Raw genomic sequence first — 22,487 nt, forward strand, 5'->3', positions numbered from 1 at the left:
GGCATTGTAATTCGAGAACAGCCTCTCGTATTATTCCAGGGCTTGGCCATGGTCAGTATTGGTTGTCTGGCCACTTAAAACTCAAAGGGACATTTATCAGGGGGCCCTGATGCTGGTGTGAAGCTGGGGAACTCAACTGTGAGCACTAAAATCAGCATGCTGGGATGCAGAGGAGGTAACAATTGTGATGGTGCAGTAGGCAACTTATTAGCTAAGGGGACAGACAATACAACATGGAAAGGGATAAATGTGGAGGGATGGGGGTTATTCATTGATGGTCAGCAGCAGCCTGAGTTTGATGGGGTATCTGTGGATTACTATATCTCACATGTTGACTTGAAATGCCTGGTCTGGTGGAAGAAAAGTAGGGAGGTGAAGTTTTAGATCAGACAGGTTGAGTGGGAAGGTAGGGAAGTTCAAAGATAATGGGGTTGACAGGAACGTAACAGTGAATGGATGGGATGGCAGTATGGGTTGCCAAATAGTGAATGTGCACATTTTGGGTGTTCACCAGGGTAACAGGCTGATCCTCACTGCATGAGGAGGAACTGCTGTTTCTTTCCATCGTACTGTAAATAATAAGTGCACAAAGGAAATGAAATTGGCTACAACACCACACAATGTGGTCATCTATGTATTGCGTTCTGTGAGGGAACAGCCTTCATTTTCAACCAATGTGGGCCCTTCAAACAGCAATAGCGTTACACAGACACTCATACAGTACAGATGAAAGACACAGGCTAGCACTTCATGCTATGTGAACCTTAGGTGTCAGCAACTGTGTGGATTATAAATCCTGACCCAAAGCACAAAGATCACATCTAGCAGACTCAGGAATCAGTCTCAGTAATGGCTGTGATGCACAAGCAACATTTTATAGTCTGTAAACATTCACCCTCAATAGCAAAGTAGCAAGTATCTCCCAAGTTCCCATACTTTTATGTGGTGTAGCAGCTGCACACTATACATTGAACCATAAAACATATAGTGCTAAGGACGTCTAGGCCCAATAGCTTCAATCTTGTAATTGCAGCTGGACATACATTCACTTACAAAGCTGATCTTAAAAAGTGAATATTTATTTATAAATGTGATAATGCTTTTACAATTAAGTGGCTCTTGTGCTATTGATGTGTCCTCCAAAAGCTCCCTTTTCCCTCCCCCTCCTCTACACCTTAGTTCCAGGGTCCACAGCTAAGATGGAGTAATCCTTCCCTACAGTGGAGCCTGTTAGCCATTGATTTTGGTCAGGTAGCCCCATGGGTATTTGTGGATTGAGGCCCGAGGTATGCTGCGTGTGTCCTGCTCAGGAGCTCATTCACTTTCCTCAACTTTCCTGACAGGAAGGGATACATGGAGTGAGATCAAAGTCCCTAAAATTCCTGTTGCCTTGTTATTGGTGTTGAGGACCACTGAGTGGAGAAATGGAGCATGGATCTGTTTGGATCTCCTGCAGAGTCTGGGACTGCTGGACCAGGCTTTCTCTCGCAGCCACCAACCTATACATGGAGGCAGCCAGATGTTCAAAAGCCAGAGACAGCATGGTGGCAATACTGTTGGTGTCGTGCTGAAACCTTTGTTCCAGTTGGTCCTCCGCCCCAGATAAACCATCCTAGTTTCCAGTGTCTGGTTGTGCATTTGATTGTTAGTTTTTAAGGGAACCTGTCCTTGCAGGGCTTGAACAGATAGTCTTCCAAGTGCCAGCGATCTGAGGCATTGTTTCCTGACTGCCGACACTATGCTTATCCCAATGATACTTGCAGGAGTCAAAACAGAGAATGGGTTGCGAAGAAAGGGGAGATGTTTGGGCAAGTTAAAAATACAATCATAGTGAAAATAATGGGAGAGTAGCACAACAATGGATAAGTCTTACTTGGTTTCTGGGACACGGAAGCCTCAGAATCTCCACAGCAGTAGTCCTGGTCTTCAACTGAAAGGGCAAGTATCCTCTCTCCGAAGGCGGTGAGGAGTCGAATGTCACACAGCTCATCTCCCGTCTTGGCCTTCTCTGCCCTATTATGGATTGATTTCTCCTGGAAAAAGATAAAGCAAGGGACTGAATGAAATGAAAGTGACTGGCACAGTTGTTGGTGTTGGTGCAGAAGGGAAAAAGATGGTGAGATGTCTGAACCAGTGAGTAGACAGTGCAGACGCCACGCAAGGTTAGTAATCTGAGGGTGTTGGTTTGGGTCAGAGTGAGTGAGTGAAGAAAGGTGTTGCCTGCAATAGTGAGAGAGATAGACTATGATCCTTCGTTAGAAGTGTGTGTAATTGTAGAGGTAGCAGAGAGAAGATAGTTAATGGAGAGGAGAACATCTTCGATCTTTTTCCTACACTGCTGAGCACTTTTCCGGATCATGGAAGGCCACACTGATCCGAGTGATAACTTCAGAACAGACAGACAAGGCCACTTGATGTTGTAGACTCCTCTACTGTCCCGGGAGAGGAGACCACCCTTCCCTGCACTCCTCATTCACCAGAACCTCCAGGTTCCTGTCCATAAAGCATAGAACCACTTTCCATTTATTTGACGTGTTCAGGGCAAGTTACTGAAAATATGCAGGCAGGTCCTGACTACCGGGAGTTGATGCATGCACAATTGCCTTTTAGATACGGTGCTGATGTCAATAATCCCAGGAAGTCATGACAGTGGCATGTACTTCTGCCTCATGTGAGTGGGAGAACTTGACAAGTGGGATGTCATAGGGACATGGTTATTAGTTAATGAGGTGAAGCGGGACAATAGTCCAAGAAAAACCACTAGGCCTCATGGAGAGAAACTCTCCATGAAACTCACCAAAAATTACACTTAGTCAATTTCCAGTAAGATTCAACCCAGTGTTTCTTCAGCGCTAAATCCATGTAATTCAGCCTCCCTCTTTCCAGATGTTTTCATATCTATTTCTTTTTTCCAATAGTCCCCAATGGGCCATATTCTTCCCCTGGTTATTCTTTTCTCCTTGGTGTACTTACAGAATATTTTGGAATTCTCTCTAATCTTACCTTCTAGTGTTTCTTAATGTACCCTCTTTGCTTTGCTAATTGCTTTCTTAAACTTCCTCTCTGTACTCTGTGCTCCACATGCGACATGGTACATTATAAAAGAAAAGAGCAGAAAAGTGGTTCTGGCAAGGTTTTGGGTAATGATGGAAAAACAGTCATTTTAGAGCATTGAATTGCTAAGGTGCATTATTTGAGGTTAACTGGCACTGACCATACATTTGTAGAAATGCAACAAGTAATAAAGTGAAATGAGCGATCCAAGTAATGCACACATCTTGGATAAACATGAGCAGAATATTGCAGATGAAAGGCTGGCTGAAATGGAAAAATCAGTATTCATGCTTAGGAAAAGGCTATTGATCTCCACAGGCTGGAACTGAAAGTCAGCACTAAAGCTACATATATACCAGAGCAGACCAGTGATTGGAGAGATGCCACCATTCTAGGGATGGCAGGAAAAGCCACCAGCAAATACAAACATTAGCTAAATATGCAGGATGAGGGAGAGAAGGTGCAGTCTGTAGCTTGGCAAATGTAGTGGAAGTTCTGAAAGTGGACCTGAATGTGAAAGCATTACTAAGAAAAGATCATGGACTGCAAAAAGAATTTCTGACCAAAGGAAGGTGAGATATTGTAGTTGTTCGACAGAATGAGATAGGAGGCTAAGTAGTGGATGTAAATTGACATGCGCAAAGATGGTACAGGCTAGAAATGCCATGAGAAGTACAAGTTCTTATGACTGACAAGTTTTAGTGTCTACTAACAAATTAGAAAAGTTGATAAAGGTCATTGAGTGAAAGAGTTGGAAGGCTTGAAAGAAGTTGGTGTATGCACTGAGGTGCTAGGAAGGGGACAGCCAACTTTATCACACAGATGGATATGTATCATAGCAGTGCTTCTTGACAGTAATAAAGAAAAGATTGAAGACAGTCAAGTGGCCCTGAGTTTTGAAAAGAGAGTTGGTGATCAAAATATTAGAGTTGACTCCCCCACAGAAGTAAATATGAAGATTTTGTTAGCTCTCCTAACATGAAATTCTGTGAAATGCAAATTGATTGATAACATTTTCACGAGAGGAAAAAATTCAAAAGGAATTCTCTTTGGTGCCAGCAATGAAGGCTGTCAATTTGGAGAAGAAACTGTGGAATTGGGTTGCATGCTTCATCGATGATATTTCTCAGTTAGGGCCATCCTGCTGAAAGTCTATTCAGTTAAAAGTAGATTCAGCACTATTTTACTTGTTTCACTTAAAAAAAAAAGCAAACATCTTTATGATGCATGTTGATGATTTTCGGTGGGGCAGTTTTGCAGAATTCAAGTAATGTGTGATAGATAACATTAAAAAAAGTATTTGTCTGTTGGGAGCAGATTTCAGGCCTTTAGATATATAGAATTAAATATCAAGCAGATTAGGTCAAGAATGACCTGAGATCAACAATCATATTTAGAACATATCACTTTCGATTAGATTCCCTACAGTATGGAAACAGGCCATTTGGCTCAACAAGTTCACACTGACCTTCCGAAGAGTAACCCACCCAGACCCATTCCTCTTCCCTATATTTACCCCTGACTAATGCACCTAACACTATGGGCAATTTAGCACAGCCAATTGACCTGACCTGCATATCTTTAGATTGTGGGAGGAAACCCACACAGACACGAGGAGAATGTGCAAACTCCAAACTGGCAGTCACCCGAGGGTGGAATCGAACTCGGGTCCCTGGCACTGTGAGGCAAGTGTGCTAACCACAAAGCCACCGTGCGACCCTTCATACCAATAAATAGAACCAGGTCATCGTAGAGAGGATCTTATATCCAACATAGAAATAAACATGTTAAGGAGTTTGATTGGGCACTTAAACTGGTTCTATACTCAGACTACATGAAAGGGTTCAGAAAGGATTTACAAGGATGTTGCCAGGTTGGAGGATTTGAGCCAAAGGGAGAGGTTGAGTATGCTAGGGCTGTTTTCCCTGGAGCATTGGAGGCTGAACAGGCTGGGGCTGTTTTCCCTGGAGCTTTGGAGGCTGAGGGGTGACCTTATAGAGGTTTACAAAATCATAAGAGGCATGGATAGGATAAATAGACAAAGTCTCTTCCCTGGGGTGAGGGAGTCCAGAACTAGAGGGCATAGATTTAGGGTGAGAGGGGAAAGATATAAAAGAGAATTAAGGGGCAACGTTTTCACATAGACAGTGGTATTTGTATGGAATGAGCTGCCAGAGGAAGTAGTGGAGGCTAGTACAATTGCAACATTTAAAAGGTATTGGGATGGGTATATGAATAAGATGGTTTTGGAGAGAAATGGGTAAGGTCCTGGCAGGTGGGACTAGATTGGGTTGGGATATCTGGTCGCCATGGACGAGTCAAACTGAAATGTCTGTTTCATGCTGCACATCTCTATGAATATGACTAAACCCAATGCTAGTTGTGATCCATTGGAATATAGTGCCATGTTAAAACATCATACAGTCGAAGGTTCATAGAGTGAATGCCACATTGAAAAAAATTAATTTAGAGAAATGTGCACTCAGGCTTCCAGACTTGGGTGATTCAGAAGATATGAAGTTAGTCACCTTTAGTGTTTCATATGCCAGTCTTCCAGATGGATACTCTAGTATGGAAAAATAACAAGTGTTGCTCATGAGTCAGGGGAGCTAAGAAAATAAAAAGGATAGTTTAAAGTACCTTATTTGCTGAAACTCTGGCACTAGTGGAAACCATGGATATAGGAATGTGAATGTCGAATATTCTGGTGGAAATTCTATACAAGGGGCAATCTGAATGTAGTCTGGACAATTCTTGGGACAGATGAGCTATCCAATGAGTATTTACTGGAATGAAGCAAATAACAAATTTAGGAACAGTGGGGAACCGACAGACCTCTGACCACAGAGACAGTCCTAGTCAACACATTCTACCATTCTTGCAATTCTGAAGAGTACAGATTCAAGGAAGATAGTGAAATGTCCAGATTATCTATGGATAATGGTAAACACAATGTATAAATAAATCCATAACAACAATAACATGAGGGTAAAAGACTTGTATGGAGATGTTATATAAACAGGCTAATATTTGGTTGAGTGCAGTGGAAAAATGTAATTCGGACATGGGCGGACTAAAGGGGTTGGTAGGAGACACATCTGGGGCTGCATATGCATAAGTTTCAATAGAAATGTGAGTCAAACTCGTGAACTGTGCATATCTCTTGTAATGCAAAAGACCTCAGTGTTTACTCAACAGGACTCTTCCAATTGGACCAAAGAAGTGACAGTTGGCATGTGCACAATATCACTCCGGACTACACACATAAAACAAGGTTACGCGTCACGGTCAATGGTAAAACAAATTAAGTTTCAGTGATGATGGTGGAAGAGCTAGAAATTTTAGGGGCATAAAGAGGTGCACCCTGAGTGCAATTTCTTTGAAGTACACGCGCGACAAACTCGTTCTCATCTCACCATATTGCTTGTGGAAACTGAAAACTGAGATTCCTAACAATAACTGAAAACAAAAAAGCTCAAGACTGGAAGGCGCGAAGAGATGATCCCAGGACCGGACCTTGAGCAGATGATGAATACAGCAAGCATTCGGGTGTGGAGTCTTGTTTGGTTCTGAATGAAACCCCCCCTTCCCTGTATTCCCCTCTGGACTTAACATGCCTTGCATCAACTTCTAGAACAGTTCTATTCAAATTAAAATTACTCGCAGTGCTATGCAAGAGACCGGTGTTTACACGGATGATATAATCACATTTGAAAATAAATGCGAAAAAACAAACCTTGTCTTGCCAGTGGGCTGTGGCAGCAATCTTTGGGTCAGGGTTGGGTTTCTATCAACCCTCATTGTGTCTGACCTGAGGCCATTCGGGCATTTCCGTGCGGACCTGTTGCCTGTGTATTTTTTTCCCCTCTCAGAAAACGAGTGCCTTATCCTCGGGTGTTTCCGTGCAGCAGCCTGAAGGTCGGCGGGAGCGGAGCCGAGCTGAGCTGAGCCGAGCTCAGTGGCTGAGCGAGTGGAGGTTTCGGGAATCTCCGCGGGGCCCTGACTTGTCTGATTGAGCGTTACGCTTGTAACATGGCGGCGGTGGAGGTGCTGGTGAAGGGAGAGGAGTGGAACATCTTTGGCTGAAATAAAAGAGAAAGAAACGTGAATTCCGCTGTTCTAATTTCTGTCGAGTAATGGACCCGTGGCTTTCTGCAACACGTGCGCACGAAGAACGTAAGAAAGATTTGCAACAGCGGGAGCAACCAAAGGAATAAGTTTATAGGACCGACGGGGAGGGAAAGAGGAATAAAAGTCCGAAAATGTCGGGTTCTAAGGTGAAAGTTGCAGTGAGGGTCCGGCCAATGAACCGACGAGGTAAGGAGGAATTAAAATCAAGTTCAAGAAGCGACGCGGCTCCCGGGAATGTTTTAAGAAATGGCCCGCACTCTTGTCCTTTGTTATTGTTGAAGTAACATTGTTAATAGTTGGGGAGATGGATACACGGGAGTTGTGAGCTGTTTGGTAACATTGTGACTGATGTTCCACACAGAGCTGGAGCTCAATACCAAGTGCGTGGTGGAGATGGAAGAAAATCAGACTGTCCTTCATCCACCGCCTTGTCCAAACACGTCCAAGGCAGACAACAGGTAATAGCCACGGCTTTGCCAGCGACAGTCTATTCCCACCGCAACCTTCCTCCTTATCCCCCCCCCCCCCCCCAGTCCCCAGAGGAAACAAAAACCTCAATGCAAATAGTTTATTTCCCCCGATTTCTCTTTCATTATGCCGCCATGAGAATTAACGCCCTGAGCATGGTTTAAAATTGGAAACTCTGCACAACAAAAATCTGCTGTTCGCATTAAAAAAAAGGGAGGGAGGAGGGGAGAGTGTCTCTGACGATCAGACTACAAACGGCGCCAGCAGCGACTTCCACTTGGTACGGTGCTGAGATTAGAGTCCGAGTCGGACAATCGGAATTTCATAAACAAGTTTAAATTAAAATTTGTTCAAAAGGCAGTCGTAACAAATATATCACACTTGTTTCGATGGTTTCCCATCTTCTTGTTAAAAGAAGGAAAGATAATGTTGGCACGCACCCAATTTCTATGGTCTGTTGCGTTGGAATTTATTTTGGAAGAGGAATGGAAGATTGGGGGCTGGGAGAAGAGACTTTAGTGAGACGCTGCAAAGATTTCACGAGATGTGGCATTGCTGTTAAACAAACGATTGTAGAGAATGAATGGTGACTGGGACCGAAGCCTCATTTAAGTTTTAAAGTGGACATTAGATTATAGCAAATACAAAAATATAAATATGCGGTTCGGGTTGTGCTTTGACTATTGAAAGACAATAGTATTCAATTTTTGGAAATTCAGGTGACAGTACAGACCGCCGTGCAGCTGGATCGGCTCTGTAGCCTCTCCCTATACGAAAGGCATTTGTAAAATTCCCTGTTTACCCACTCCTGTGTCAGATTTGCTGTAAACTGTTGGTGTAGCGTTGCCCCTTTTAGTCGCAACTTTGGCTGGTCTGTTTTCAGAATCGGTATTTCTTTTTTGGAGGGTAAAGATTAGTTATTGATTTATGTAAACCACCAAATTGAGTCACTTTTCAATTGGCCTGTACGGGGAAGATGCGGAACTAACCTCCAACCAACCGCAGCGCAACCTTTCCTCCGATCAAACGAATCCCAGTCACTGAGATATAACTGTTTGAAAAGCAGGTGTGGTTTTCTGCTTCCAGTTTACTGATCGCTTTTCGCGGCGATTTCGTGCTACCCTGATTTACTTGATTTCTTTTGAGCGAACCAAGTTCTTTGTGCATGATTGAGTGTTCGGGCGTTATTTGGCTGCTAAATGAACACTCAGTCGGAATGGTTTTAATCCGAGTTGTTACATAGTTTTCGATCGAAAGGGCTCTCGCATTGCAGGCGTGTTTGCAACATGTAGAATGCATTTGACTCTTGCAATCTGAGCATCTGTACTTGGAGTTATTTACAATATACGGGAGATCACATACTGCGTGGCTTTAATTGAGGATTTGGACTGAGAATCTTGTGTACCAACTCGACTGTGAAAGTCTAATGTTTGTGTCTAACCCGCGTCACTCGCTGCTTTAACTATTTGCAGTACTCGCTATACTTCCATGTTTTTACATTTCAAATTCACATTGATGGAAAATTATCACCATTTATATCTAATCGTCTTTAACGCACTGCGGAATCCATGTGTAGCATTTACATTTCAGCTGCATATCATTCATAATTGGAATTGAGTTGTAGTCAAAGAAATTGCTTTTTGTATTCTATTTGCAGCATTGTAGATCAAACAATTCCTGCTTTCTTTCTAACCCCCCCCCCCCCCCCCCATGGTTGGGCCCAATGGCACTGATGTGGTATGTTGTGTCCTGTTTACGTTTTTGAGGTAGTACACAATGGATAGAAATGAAATTGAATTCCAAAGACACTTTGAATAGCAGACAAGGTCATGGCTCAGTAGTAGATGGGCACCCACAGAATGGTGGAGTAGTTTATGTGCCTACTCTAGCTTATTGTTTTGATTCTTGAATTTCTTTGCAGTAAGCTCACGGGCAGTAGAAGCAACAGCAACTCAATCCATTTGGTATCTTAATGCTTTCGCTGTGGCAGTCATTTCTTTTGTGTATAACACAATTTTTGGATCTCTTGTATTGATTAATGGATTATTAATCATGTACTCTGGAACAAGGAATGTTTTCCTAATATCAGTTCCATGTTGACTTTTTCATTAATGCTCACTTACATTCTCTCATATTGTGTTTTGTGCTTTGCTTCTGTCTCTTCTCCCATCTCCCTAACTCTGAACTACTGTGGTGTAAAATTATGTCCCAATACATGTGTGAATCATAATGTAACACATGTATTGGGCCAAGCAGTGGAATGTGGTGAAAGGGTTAAAATTATGTCCCAATACATGTGTGAATCTAACCGGAATGGAGGTGTTGCTTAGTCCCGTGTGAATCTTATTACACACCTCCCCGTGTGAATCTTCTTATCTGTATGTAACCAGAATGGAATGTGTTTTTTAGCCTTGCTCTGCTGTTCACATGAATGTTTATATCTGGAAAAGAGTATATCAGCTGGAAAAGTCTCCAGTTCGGTGAGTCTGCTCCGGGGTTACGTTTAACCGCCGAGCGTGGGTTGTTGGCAACCGCTCTACGAGAACTGACAGCTCCCAGTTCCGGTAACATGTAGAGTGAGTATAAGCCAGACCCGGGAGTCTGCTCCGGGGTTACGTTTAACCGCCGAGCGTGGGTTGTTGGCAACCGCTCTACGAGAACTGACGGCTCCCAGTTCCGGTAACATGTAGAGTGAGTATAAGCCAGACCCGTTGTAAGTATGAGACCTGGTTGTGGCGACGCTGCGGGGAATAAAATGCTCATATTCTAGCAGACTCGCCTCTTGGTCGTTTGTCCTGTGTCAGACTACTCTCCTACGAACCTGACCTTGAGAATTTTTTAAAACAACTACTAAACTTGTGTTATTTTCTTTTACGTAGTGCTCTAAATTTCCAGCGTTTTCTGTTTTTATTGATTCAGGGTGAGATTTATTATAAGCTTTTACATTTGTTGTAGATAGTTATGTAATTTAGTTGGCTCACCCTTTAGAGTCTAATAATTTGAATTTCTGTAATCTCTTTCCATACTTATCCTATTACATTTGGATCCTGCTTGGTTGCATTTACACTGTTTCTCATACAAATGTTCAAAGGGGAACATTGATCTGCACAGAATGCAATAAGAGTGTAAATCTCAGTCATTGCTTTTTGTGTTTTAAATTATTTTACCATTTTGCCCATTGTCTGGCCATTGCAAATATGTCTGCTATTAGCTCCTGTACCTTTTTTATATAAGTCCCTTTTTAAATTAGATTTAATTATACCTGTTTCCACCTTTATATATCCTGTAGGCACTTTGTGCATTGCATTTTGGTGTTAAATTTAATCATGTCTGCCTAATGTGTATGTGAATTCTAGTACTTCTGCAAGTTATTAAGTGGATTTTGAATTTCTGTCACTTTGTCATCTCCAAATTCAACTAATTCATAGTTTTGGCATTTGGGTCACTTATGTTCATTAGAAGTTCTAGCGATTCAAGCACTGATACTTGTGTGATATTTAGTATTAGCACTAATGCAAAGATTTGGTTACATTTTTGAAGCCAATGATTTAAAGTTTGACTCTCTATTTTTCGTGGGCTTTAGTTGTTTGCTTGATCTTTTGCAAGATCTCAGTATCATGCAAATGTTTGATTTCCCATCAACATGTATTATCTTTGTACTTGCCACTTAAAATGGCCACTTAAACCAACTGTATGGAATAAAAATGGTCATCTTTTCCCTGGCCCTCCTTTTTATAATATGCTCACTTCATAAAGATGAGCACATACCTTGCTACCAATTTACTAGCCACAAACATTGTCAGTAGAAGTTACTGAGTTTATCTTTGTGGATTCAGAAGTGCTTGTAACAAGTTTGTGTAAGGCAGTTATTAATCTGTATCCCTACCATTGAGCCAGGAGGCTCAGTTCAAGTCCCACCTGTTCCAGGGGTGTATAATAACTCTTCTGAACAGGTTGACTGGGGGCGAAGAAAAGGATATCCAGGAATGTATAATGCGTATCCTTATGGAACATTAAAAGTAGTAGCATTAATCAGAGATCCTATCCACTTTGCTTAATCCAGTGAGTGAATGAAACATGATAATCTAATGTTCAAACCTAGAAATGACCACAGTTAATGAAGAAACATTTTTTGATAGGTTATTCATTAGTTATTAAAACACTAAGAAAATATTGTGTTAAGGAAGGCCAGTTACCAGTTTAGGACTTGGAACTCTGCCAATCTTCTAAATGTTGTGCTGTGAAATAATTTGTTTGCAAGAGAAAATATTGGAGCATACCTTAGCACAATTTAAAAAAAAAATAATTTTTTTGTCCATGGAACATCCTTTCTTCACATCATGTAAATTCCACAGCTCAGTACCCAACTGTATTTGTTTTGACTTCACAGGAGGTTATGATGAGTGCATTGTGTAGTAGATTGTTACATTTGATGACCTAGAGACCTTGAGATTTCTGTCACACTTTGGACAGTGACTGGGCACTAAGAAATGTGAGAATGTGTTATCATCGGTTCCATTCAACATTCAAGTTCGGACTATGTATATTTTTCTCAGTGTTTCACCAAACATGTCAAGTTCCATGCATGTACACTAAACCCATTCCTTTCTCACCAACATCTCTCCTGACCATGACATGACTTCTGATTTGTCACACTTTGTCCGATGTCCATTATCATTGAGCAGAAATCCTATTCGTAAATATTGGGAAGATCAAAGCCATTGTATTTGGACCACAGTAATTATACCATATCAATGAATAACTTCATTTCAATCTTAGCTAAGGGTAGGTCTGAACCTACCCTTGGTAAACTTCGTATCTTGTTTGACCATGAGATAAACTGCCAGACTCTGATTCTTGGAATCTCGGAGACTTCCTGTATCTCCCATAGGAATATATTTAGCTTAATTGTTTATTTCATGTTCTCGCTGAAGCTCCTTTTACACCTTTTGATACCTCTAGATTTGACTAGTCATATCTTCTTTTGACCTTTTTATCTTGACCATCCTTAAACTTGAACTCACGTAAAATTCTGTAAATCTACTTGAATACTCATCCAAATCTCTGGATTTTGTCAGGACCCTACAGCTGTTGGCCTCATACCAACCTTGCTCTAAATGTGGCAAAAAGACTGGCTTCCAGAGGTGAGAATGCACTGATTGTCATTGACAGCAAAACAACATTTGGCCAAGGATGGCATCAAGGATTCTCAGCAAAAACTTGAAGTCGGTGGAAAATAGGGGAGCAAACTCTAATGGTTGGAGTCATAAATAATACTATCTACAGAGATAGGTAGTTGGGTTTCTTATGTCCGACCATCTTCAGCAACCTTAATGAATTGTCTTTACGTACACCTGTAAGGTGTGAAGTTGGGATGTTCACTGCGCAGTACTCGTGACAACTTACAACGTGCGTGCTAAGTAGTCTCCGCAGAACAGTTTTCTTCCAGTGGCTCCTCTTGAGAGTTTGAGTTTTTTCATGTAGTGTAAGGACTACAAATGTTTTATTTGAAATGTAAACAGGAAAATGGAAGTTTGCACTTATGTTGCAGAGAAAAATGACTTTTGCAACTTGAAGCAAAAGTAGAACTGTAATGTTCGCTCATTGGTTGCATGCATTTGTAAATTTTGGAGTAGCTGAATTTAATAATTTTGAGACTAGCTGACACTAGGTGCTTTCTGGTTGGAAAAAATCCTGCTAATCAACAGCCTTTGGATGTATTATGAGCAATAGTTCATCGCAGAATTGAGTGAAAGGAGCACTGGCACTCAGGTCTGCAAAAGCATGCAACCAAGACATGTCTCTGACTCTTGGCTTTGGGAGAGTAGAAGAAAACTGGCACTAAAAGACTCTAAATAGAAGCAAAATCCAACTGACCAGCAACCAAACTGAGGATTAATGTTGTTTTCAAAAACATCAACAGCAAAAACCAATAGAACTGTGAACTGTCAACTGTCACTTTGTTTTATCTGTTTGTGGTTTGGATTCTTGACCTACAGGCTTTTGTACTTTTTGCCCATATTTTCCACCCACAATATCTCTGCAAAGCTATCTTTCTTGTACAACCTATTTGTGGATGAACATGTACTTGTTTTGGGTATAAAGGGGATACAGTTTGAGTTTACATGTTTGTAAATAATTCTGTTTTGCCACATGCTAAAGGACGAGTTTGTTATAATTTTTTTGTTTATTTAAGAAAACTGATGAGTCAGGCAAATTAACTATCTTTATGATTATAAAATTATTCTTTCACATTTATGATGAGCTTGATTTTGCTTTGACTCTTCCTATTGCGATCATAACAGAAGGCTACTATTTTGGTTTTCAGTGGCTCCTTAATTTTCTCACTATCTCATTTGTTATATATTGCAGTCATGTTATGGGGTGTTTAGACTCAGGTGGCACCAGAAGAAGTCATCAATATCCTAAATTTAGTAGAAGATGAATAATTATTCAGCCACCACACTCATAGAAAGTGGTGGCATCTGATTTCTTTAGATGCCCCAGTATTTAAATTAGCAAAAAACTATATGCATATGTAAGCAACAAAAATTTCTTTCAAACCAACTGACGCACTTCTACATGCAAAGGGTAAACATCCTCTCCTGATTGGTAAGTTCGTAACTAAGACATGTTCACAAAGGTAGAATATTTCACATGGGTAGTTGGTGCCTTTTTTTTTTGCATCTCCAGTGTAAATTGAACTGATACATTGTTCATTTCAATAGCACCCTCGTTAAGTTTCCCATGTAGTAGCTTTTGACCATATGACATTGCTGAACAGGTTATGCCCTACTTCAAGAAACAGAAAATCGATAGCTAAGAAGTGGGCCACTTAACACTGTTCCTTCACCAGCTGTTTGAAAGATCTTTCTTCTAGACAAACTGCCCTGCTTTTACTCTGTAGCTCTGCAAATTAATTTTGTATACCCTAGAAATTTAAAAATTACTTTTGAGTATGCTTCCAGCTTTCTTCAGGCTGTGATTTCCCAATCACGATGATGCAATCTAATAGCAATTCATAAAATGTTGAGAGAGATGGATAGAGATAATGGTAGCTTTCTTCTCCCTAGGATGGGGGATTTCAAGATTAGGGGGCACATTTTTAAGGTGAGAGGAGAGCGATTTTTAAAAAAAGACACGAGGCAAATTTTTTAGAGGGTGGTTCACATGTGGAATGAACTTCCTGAGAAAGTGCTGGATGCAGGTACAATTACAACATTTAAAAGACATTTGGGTAGAAGCATGATTGTGAAAGGTTTGGAGAGATATGGGCCAGGAGCAAGCAGATAGAACTAGTTTTGTTTGGGATTATGTTTGGCATGGACTGGTTGGACCGAAAGGTCTCTTTCCATGCTGTATGACTCTGACTCCATGACTGTGCCTCACTCCATCTTCTCAAAAGAAAAACCCTTTACAGGCTGATAGATGTTTCTTTTTACAGATTATTTTAAACTGTGTCCTTTGGATACCAAGTCTCTTAGCAATAGAAGTACATTGCTCAAGGCAGTACTAGTCTGAGAATGCCCAATCTTGTCTTGGAAGCTTATCAGACTTTGGTATGGTTAGTACTTGGTTGGGAGACTATTTGGGAACTCCAGGTGCAGTAGTTCAAAAGGGGGAGATGGTGGTTTAGGACCAATGTCAATGGACTAGTAAGCCAGAAGCTCTGAATGATGTTGTTTTAAATGGGAATGGGTTCAAATATCATCCGGACAACTGGTGAAATTTAGTGTCGGTGTTGTGGTGCCATTGTTGTCATTTTATCCCTCCCAAACATACTGTGAAGAGTTTTTCTGGGACATCAAGCACAACTGTGCCTCCTGCTTAAGGGGCCCTCAACACCTAATGATTTCCTCTTCAGATGCTGCAGAGATGCCTTTTTGTGTTGAGCATCAATGACTTATTCCACCTGTCCAGTGCACAGTTCTGTTATGATGTATAGTTTCTGTTTATGGCATGGATGAGTCCTTGGATGATCTTTCAGAAATTGCTGCCTTTTGTCTGGACTTGATCAGAGTTGCAACATGGTTGCCTTGCCTTGGAGTTGTCCCTGCATAAAAGTGGTTGCTGCTATAAGAAAGCAACTCCTCAGGATAGAGACCCTCTTTCAGTGTGGTTTTAAACAGCTGTTGAAGGACAGGGCTTGAGATGTAGAGGTGATCTGACTTTGGATTTGTTGAATGGCAAATGAGTGAGTGAGATGATGCTAGAATAACTAGCTAAGAGGTTTGTCTGTCTGTGTTCAATTTATGGCCAGGCCCATCTGCAGCCTTGTGACTATGGTACACAGCCCTAAGAACACAGTAAGGATTGAGACAATTCAAGTGTACAGTGGACTTCTGCCAAAACTGTGTGCTGTCCATATGGAATTTGGCATTGGCCCTGCTGAACAAATCCTCTCTTGGGATTTGGCATTCCACAATTTGAAGAGAAAATGAGGTCTGCAGATGCTGGAGATCAGAGATGGAAATGTGTTGCTGGAGAAGCGCAGCAGGTCAGGCAGCATCTAGGGAACAGGAGAATCGACGTTTCGGGCATTAGCCCTTCTTCAGGAAGAAGGGCTAATGCCCGAAACGTTGATTCTCCTGTTCCCTAGATGCTGCCTGACCTGCTGCGCTTCTCCATCCCACAATTTGAGCCATTTTGAGAAAATTCCATTCCTGTAGTTTAAAACATGATGAAATTCCCTGTACGGGCTATTGCTGCACACTGTCCACTTCCTTGCCCTTGTCCTCTCTCTGAATATGCTTTTGCTTGATGTTCTATTTTCTAGCAGCAGAGATCCTCAGTAGGATGTTCTGTGTAAGGGAGTCCTTCCTCTTTCCATTGGGGATTTGAGGTGAAGATTGTTGCATGTAACAATCCCATGCGACCATAGTTTAGGTGGATTGCCAAGTCTTGTGTATTTTTCTTTTGCTAAAGGAAATGTATTTAATTTTAAAATTGCAGCCCCTATTTACTTAAATGGGCTACTTTAAAAAGTTTTGGTTGTTCTTCAGCCCCTTGGTCCTCATCTATGGGTACTCCATATGTAGAGGTGTGGCAGATCTCAGGACCTCCTTGGGCCTGTCCCTGTACTTCTCTAAAGTGATCAGTATTTTCAGGCAGTGGATTATGGAGGGGACTGTGGCACTCGTTTGCCTGTTCTCTTTCCCAGATGGTACCATCTATGTTTGGGAGTCTGCGAGAGGGAGTATGTTGGAAGACACTGTCACAGTGCATGACGTTTGTGATCAGTGGGCACCACAGGAGCTGGGGTATATCATCATCCTAAGCAATGACATTTGTTTTCATGTTGTCATCCTGTCCCCGCCTCAGTCGAAGTAAAATGCTCGGACACAGTATAATTTTATCCCCTTCATCTTTATTCCGGGCCCTGGAGGGAGAGAGAGTGATCGCCCATGTGCATAGGGACATGAGTTCTCAGTCTTCTTTCTGGAGCAGCAGTTTCTTAATGAGTTATGTAGTCATTTTTCAGGGAGGAGCATCCAGAAAAGACAACATATTGATTGGGTGACCGTTACAATCAGTGATTGTCAATAGCAAAGATTAAGTCTTCTGCTGTTCTTGAATGTTCTTAACCTTAACTGGCTTCACGTTATGAATACTTATCACCTTGTTAAACTGACCTTACGTACTGAATGTCTCCAATATTGTTAAATGGCTTGACATAATGAATGCTTTTCCACTTTGTTGTCTATTACCCTTGTCTGAGCACCCCATTGTTAACTGTAAGTTCTTAACTGATCTGAGCCATGCTCAGCTGAACCTCTTGAATTGAATTTATCATCACGTATACCAAGGCACAGTGAAAAGCTTTGTCTTGCGAGCTATACAGGCAGATTACATAGTTAAGTAGCATACATAAGTAAGTAATAGGTAAACCGCAGCAAAAACAAAAACACAGATATAGGCAAATGTTAAAAAATTGAGAGTCCATTCAGTATTCCAATAACAGTAGGGTACAAACTGTTTCAAAACCAGCTGGTGCGTGTGTTCAGGCTTCTGTACTTTCTTCCCGATGGTAGAGGTTGTAGAAAAACATTGCCAAGTTAGGATGGATCTTTGAGAATGCTGGCAGCGTTTCATTGACAGCTGGAGTGGTAGATGGGAGATTGGCCTTTGTGATTGTCTGGGCTGAGTTCACCACTGTTTAACAGTCTCCAATCTTGAATGGTACAGTTGCCATACCAGGCAGTGATACATTCAAACAGAATGCTCTCAATGGCACACCTATAAAAGTTGGCAAGGGTATTCGCCATCGTGCCAAATTTCCTCAACTGCCTGAGGAAGAGGAGACATCGTTGGGCCTTTTGTAACCAGTGCATCCACATGGAGAGTTCAAGAAAGCTTGTTGTGAATGACCACTCCCAGGAGCTTGACATTCTCCACTTGTTCCACCTCTGTGCTGTTAGTTTGCAGGGGGAACTAACATCCCGCGGAAGTCAATAATGAGTTCCTTGGTTTTCCCGGCATTGAAAGCTAGGTTGTTCTCAGTGGACCATTTTTTTTCCAGGTCTTCCACCTCCAGTTGGTAATCTGTTTCATCTCCATCTGAGATTTGACTGACTATTATGGTGTCATCAGCGAGCTTGTAAATGGCATTAGTCTGGTATTTGATGATGTAGTCATGGGTGTACAGTAAGTACATTAGGGGGCTGAGTATGCACCCCTTGGGGGGAGCTCCAGTGTTGAGTGTTAGGATGAAATATTGTCCCTAATCTTCACTGATTGTGGCCTATGGGTCAGGAAACTGAGGATCCAGTTGCAGAGAGTATGGCTTAGTCCGAGATCACTAAGTTTAGTAATCAGTCTCGAGGGGAAAATAGTGTTGAAGGCTGAACTGTAGTCAATGAGTAGGATTCTTACGTAGCTGTTCTTGGTGTCAAGATGTTCTAGGGTGGAGTAAAGGGGATGTGGTATGGCATTTGACGTGGATCTGTTGGTCCGATAGGCAAATTGGAGTGGGTTAAGAGTAGTGGGGAGCCTGGAGTTGATTAATGCCATGACCAGCATTTCAAAACACTTTATGGCCACTGAGCGGTAGTCATTGTGACATGCTGCATGAACTGTCTTAGGCGCAGGGATGATGTTGGCCCTATTGACTCAGGCAGAGACAGTGGCCTGCTGCAAGAAGAGGTTGAAGGTCTCTTGTTTCACAAAACCCAACTTAGCTCTTTTCCCTACCTGCTTTTACCCAGTACACGTTTTCAGTTTGATAAGTACTTGTCATTGTTTAGTAAGCTTGTGCAGATGTTTTGATCATTTGTCACTGTGGCCCACCAGAATTTGAAATGTGTGTTCATCTCGCAGAAAGGAGGCTCATTTATTGATTTAATTTGAGTAAAAATATCTATTTCTTGAAAGCCCCACAATTTTGGATAATAATTTATATTACTATGTACTACCTTCCAAGTGAAGTACATGAAATATATAATTCCAAAACCAATAATCTTAATACTGAGTATTTTAGGAACATAGAGCTCAGGACCAGGAATTGACCCTTTAGGCATGGTCCATCACTTAATAACATTGTGGCTGATCTGATTGTGTTTTCAACTCTGGTTTCCTATCTGTCCCCTCAACCCTTAAAATAATAGCTAACTCCGCCTTGAATAAATGAAATGACCCTACCTGCATTGTTTTCTGAAGAAGAGGTCCACTGAATAAAACTCAGACATAAAAAAAACTTATCACCACCTTATGAGAGACTTTTTTTATTCTTAAACTGTGTCTTCTGCTTTTATATTCACCCGACAATAAATCCACATGTCGTTTGCATTCTTGTTTGCTTGCTGTACCTGCATCCTAATGTTTGTAATGTATTAGAATATTGCTTTTCTATTCTCTATCAAAATAGTCAACTTTCCATTTTTACACAACCCTCAATCTACCGAATTTTTGCCCACTCATTTCACCGACCACTTGGTGACTCGAGTCCTTTCGACAACTTAATTTCCTACCTATCATAGTGTCATTGGAAAATTTAGCTGTCATACTTTTAGTCCCTCAATCCAAGTCATTGATGTAGAACTTAGATAGTTGATGCCCCGCACTGATTGCAATGGTACTGTTCAAGTTATTGCTTGCCAAGCAGCTAACTATTCCTTTGTCTAAGTAAATGTGTTACCCCCATGTCATGTGTTCTTATCATGTAGAATAATGTTTTGAGGCAACTTATCAAATGCATTTGGAAAATCAAGTGCACTATGCCTAACTTTTTTTTTGCTTTTATATACTTGTTACTTCCTCTAAATCTCAAATACATTGGTTAAACTTAGTTTCCCATCCAGAAACATTGTTGATCATGACTGATCCTATTATGATTTTGCGTATCCTGCCCAGAGCTTCCTTACTGAATGGTTCCAGCAGTTTCTCCATGACAGCTGTTAGGCTGAAATTTTCCTGTTTTCTGCTTCCATTTTGAGTAAAGGTGTTATATTTGCTGTTCTCTGATCTGCCAGGTCCCTCCCAGAATCAAAGGTATTTTGGAAAATTCCTTCCTGCTCTGATGCACTTGCACTGTCTGTTAAGATGGTGGTTTTCAAAAGGTTTTGAAGTGAAGAACTCTTTTCAGATAGCGGTGATCAAACACCCCTCCCATGCAAAATGTTCTTAATGCCAATAGTAAAGAAGTCCTGCGTGTAAGGAGTATTTTAATAATGGTTTTAAGAAAACAGTTAGTTATTTACCCACATTTGTGAAGTGGGTGTGTCTGTTTCTCACGGAAGAGTCCCTCATTGTGCATTTTCCTTTTGTGTAGTGGCTATACTTTCTTCCCCCTTCCTTCTGGCTTCTATTTAATGTTATTTAGCTGACCACCTAATATTGATCTGTTTTGTACAAGAATTTCATTTTTTTTTAATAGAACTATTACTGTTGAGTATTTCAAACATTGAATATAAAAAAAATCACTGACTCAGCCCCTATCATCTGATGTGCTTAGCTGCTTCTAAGTGTCAGAAACTACTGTGCAATACCCTGTTTACATTCCTGGAGATTTGAGCAAAAATCTAATTGAAAAAATATGGGGTCAAGACTATTAACTCTAAGCTGGTGAATTGAAGAGGGGGAAGAGAGATTGAGCAGCTGATCAGATAATTACCAAAAAATTTTTCACCTACTCAATAGTGCCGTTCAGCACTTCAGTAGAGTGGATCCCTCAACACGTGAATCGGTTGGTATTAAAGGCTTGAATGGAAGCTAATTCGATTACAAATAGGGTTTTGAAGTACAGTAAGGAAATCTATCGCATGTTTTGTTTGAGCTTCTCTGTCGAAAGATGTTGGGCCTTGTGATTTAAAAAAAAACAAATTGGATTTACTAAAAAAAAATCAAGTGTTAACTGTGAGTAGAGTTTTGTTTGAGAATAATATTTGTTTTAGAAAACTGGATAATTGACCATACTGGTGAGCTCATATTTAATGAAAAATTCCACAAAATGCGTTCAAAAGATACTCAAGGAGGTAATGTATTTCCATTCGCTACAAACTTTGCATCAACTCTCTCGTGGAATTTTATATCAGCTGCCTGTACCTGTTGTGTTCAGTTATATTTGAATTTCACCTTTGTTACCCAGTTTCAGGGAGGGAAGATTATTTTTAGTATTTACCAACAAGGAAGAACAGTAATGTAGACTGCACTGGAATCGCACTATTTTGGACTTGGAAATTTTGGTACTTCATCAAATTTTAACCTCACTTTCAAAATCATTTTGGGCATGGGAAGTGGCATCAAAAGCAGAGGACTTAAAGCAGGGCATTTCCTGATCATCTTTAACTATTGTTTGAGGTGCAGCTTTGGACATGTAACTATTGTGGTATTGTTTGGTTAATATAAGCCATTGGCATTTTTCCATTGGTGTTTGTTTAATTTGTTTCATAGATGAGCAACACTAGAGGAGATTTATGTTGTCTCTTTGCCCTTGTGTTTGTGAAGCTAGCTTTTTATACTCATGGATGAGTCACAATTACAAAAATATTCCCTACATGTCAGGCGAAGTGAGCCTGAGTGTATATTTGGATTGGCAATAAATGGATGTCAGTTGCCTGCAGTAGATATTTTAAAAATGACTATGAAAACTAAGTTATGTAAATTAAAACTACAATATTCCTAATTTGAAATATGATATTTCTTGGCAATTCAATATGAGCTATTAGTTGCATGTTGTTTTAAGTGGAGAAAATGCCACTTAGAAAAAATGGAGTCTTGCTATTGTACTTTGTGACAACATAATTGTATGTGACATTGTAAAAATATTTGTTTATTTATTTAGTTTAATCATTTTATTCCTGTTTATTAACACACCCAAAATTTTCTGATAATGAATATTGTTTTATTCATTCTAAAAAAAAGTTTGTATTTCTTTTGATTTTGTTCACTTGACCCCCGTGGTGTTTGCATTTCTTGTACTAGTTGTTTCCTGTGACTGTATGTTTCAACATATTTCCACCAATCAATTGAAGTAAATTACTTTCCCTTTTTAAATTAAGTCCCTTTTTAATATACCAGTGAGGGGTCATGCTGCGCGTGGATTTGTGAAAATTAACATAACCTGTCACAGTGTTTATGTTGAACTGGATTTTATCAAAATGAGAGAAACTTTGAACATTCTGAAGGAAAATATTATGAATTTTGCTCACCAGTTCACACAACAGCTGTATTAGTTTTGACCATATCACTATTTCCATTACCTCAAAAAAAAACCCAGAGACAGTTTGCACAACCTGTCACTTATTGTATATTATGGATTTTTGAATTAGTCGGGCACCTAGAAAGAATGTAGAGAGAGAATTGTTGTTTGTCCTTTTTATGATATAAACATATATGAT

At 40.6% G+C, this 22,487-nt stretch overlaps 2 protein-coding genes across 16 annotated transcripts in view; one reads left to right on the forward strand and one right to left on the reverse strand.

The window, feature by feature from the left end:
- Positions 1 to 7,019, reverse strand: part of LOC148141147 (uncharacterized) — a 153,302-nt gene extending 146,283 nt beyond the window's left edge. For 4 of the 8 annotated variants that reach the window (XM_087978624.1, XM_087978625.1, XM_087978626.1 and 1 more), the window contains exons 1-3: positions 6,791 to 6,885; positions 5,695 to 5,840; positions 1,874 to 2,033 (exon numbers count right to left, since the gene is read on the reverse strand). In XM_087978624.1, the coding sequence (XP_087834750.1) occupies positions 1,874 to 2,033; positions 5,695 to 5,730 (196 nt within the window). In that variant the 5' untranslated portion in view covers positions 5,731 to 5,840; positions 6,791 to 6,885. Of the gene's footprint in view, positions 1 to 1,873; positions 2,034 to 5,694; positions 5,841 to 6,790 lie in introns of all 8 variants that reach the window. The other 4 variants (XR_015752887.1, XR_015752888.1, XM_087978623.1 and 1 more) reach the window with 2 other exon arrangements.
- Positions 6,387 to 22,487, forward strand: part of kif13a (kinesin family member 13A) — a 331,165-nt gene continuing 315,064 nt past the window's right edge. For 3 of the 8 annotated variants that reach the window (XM_043719131.2, XM_043719127.2, XM_043719129.2), the window contains exons 1-2: positions 6,396 to 7,371; positions 7,547 to 7,643. In XM_043719131.2, coding sequence (XP_043575066.2) covers positions 7,317 to 7,371; positions 7,547 to 7,643 — 152 coding nt within the window. In that variant the 5' untranslated portion in view covers positions 6,396 to 7,316. Of the gene's footprint in view, positions 7,372 to 7,546; positions 7,644 to 22,487 lie in introns of all 8 variants that reach the window. The other 5 variants (XM_043719126.2, XM_043719128.2, XM_043719132.2 and 2 more) reach the window with 4 other exon arrangements.

The sequence above is a fragment of the Chiloscyllium plagiosum genome, unplaced genomic scaffold (assembly GCF_037043375.1).
Source record: "Chiloscyllium plagiosum isolate Xiang-an unplaced genomic scaffold, Cpla_swu_hap1 HiC_scaffold_34, whole genome shotgun sequence".
Taxonomy (NCBI): Eukaryota; Metazoa; Chordata; class Chondrichthyes; order Orectolobiformes; family Hemiscylliidae; genus Chiloscyllium; species Chiloscyllium plagiosum.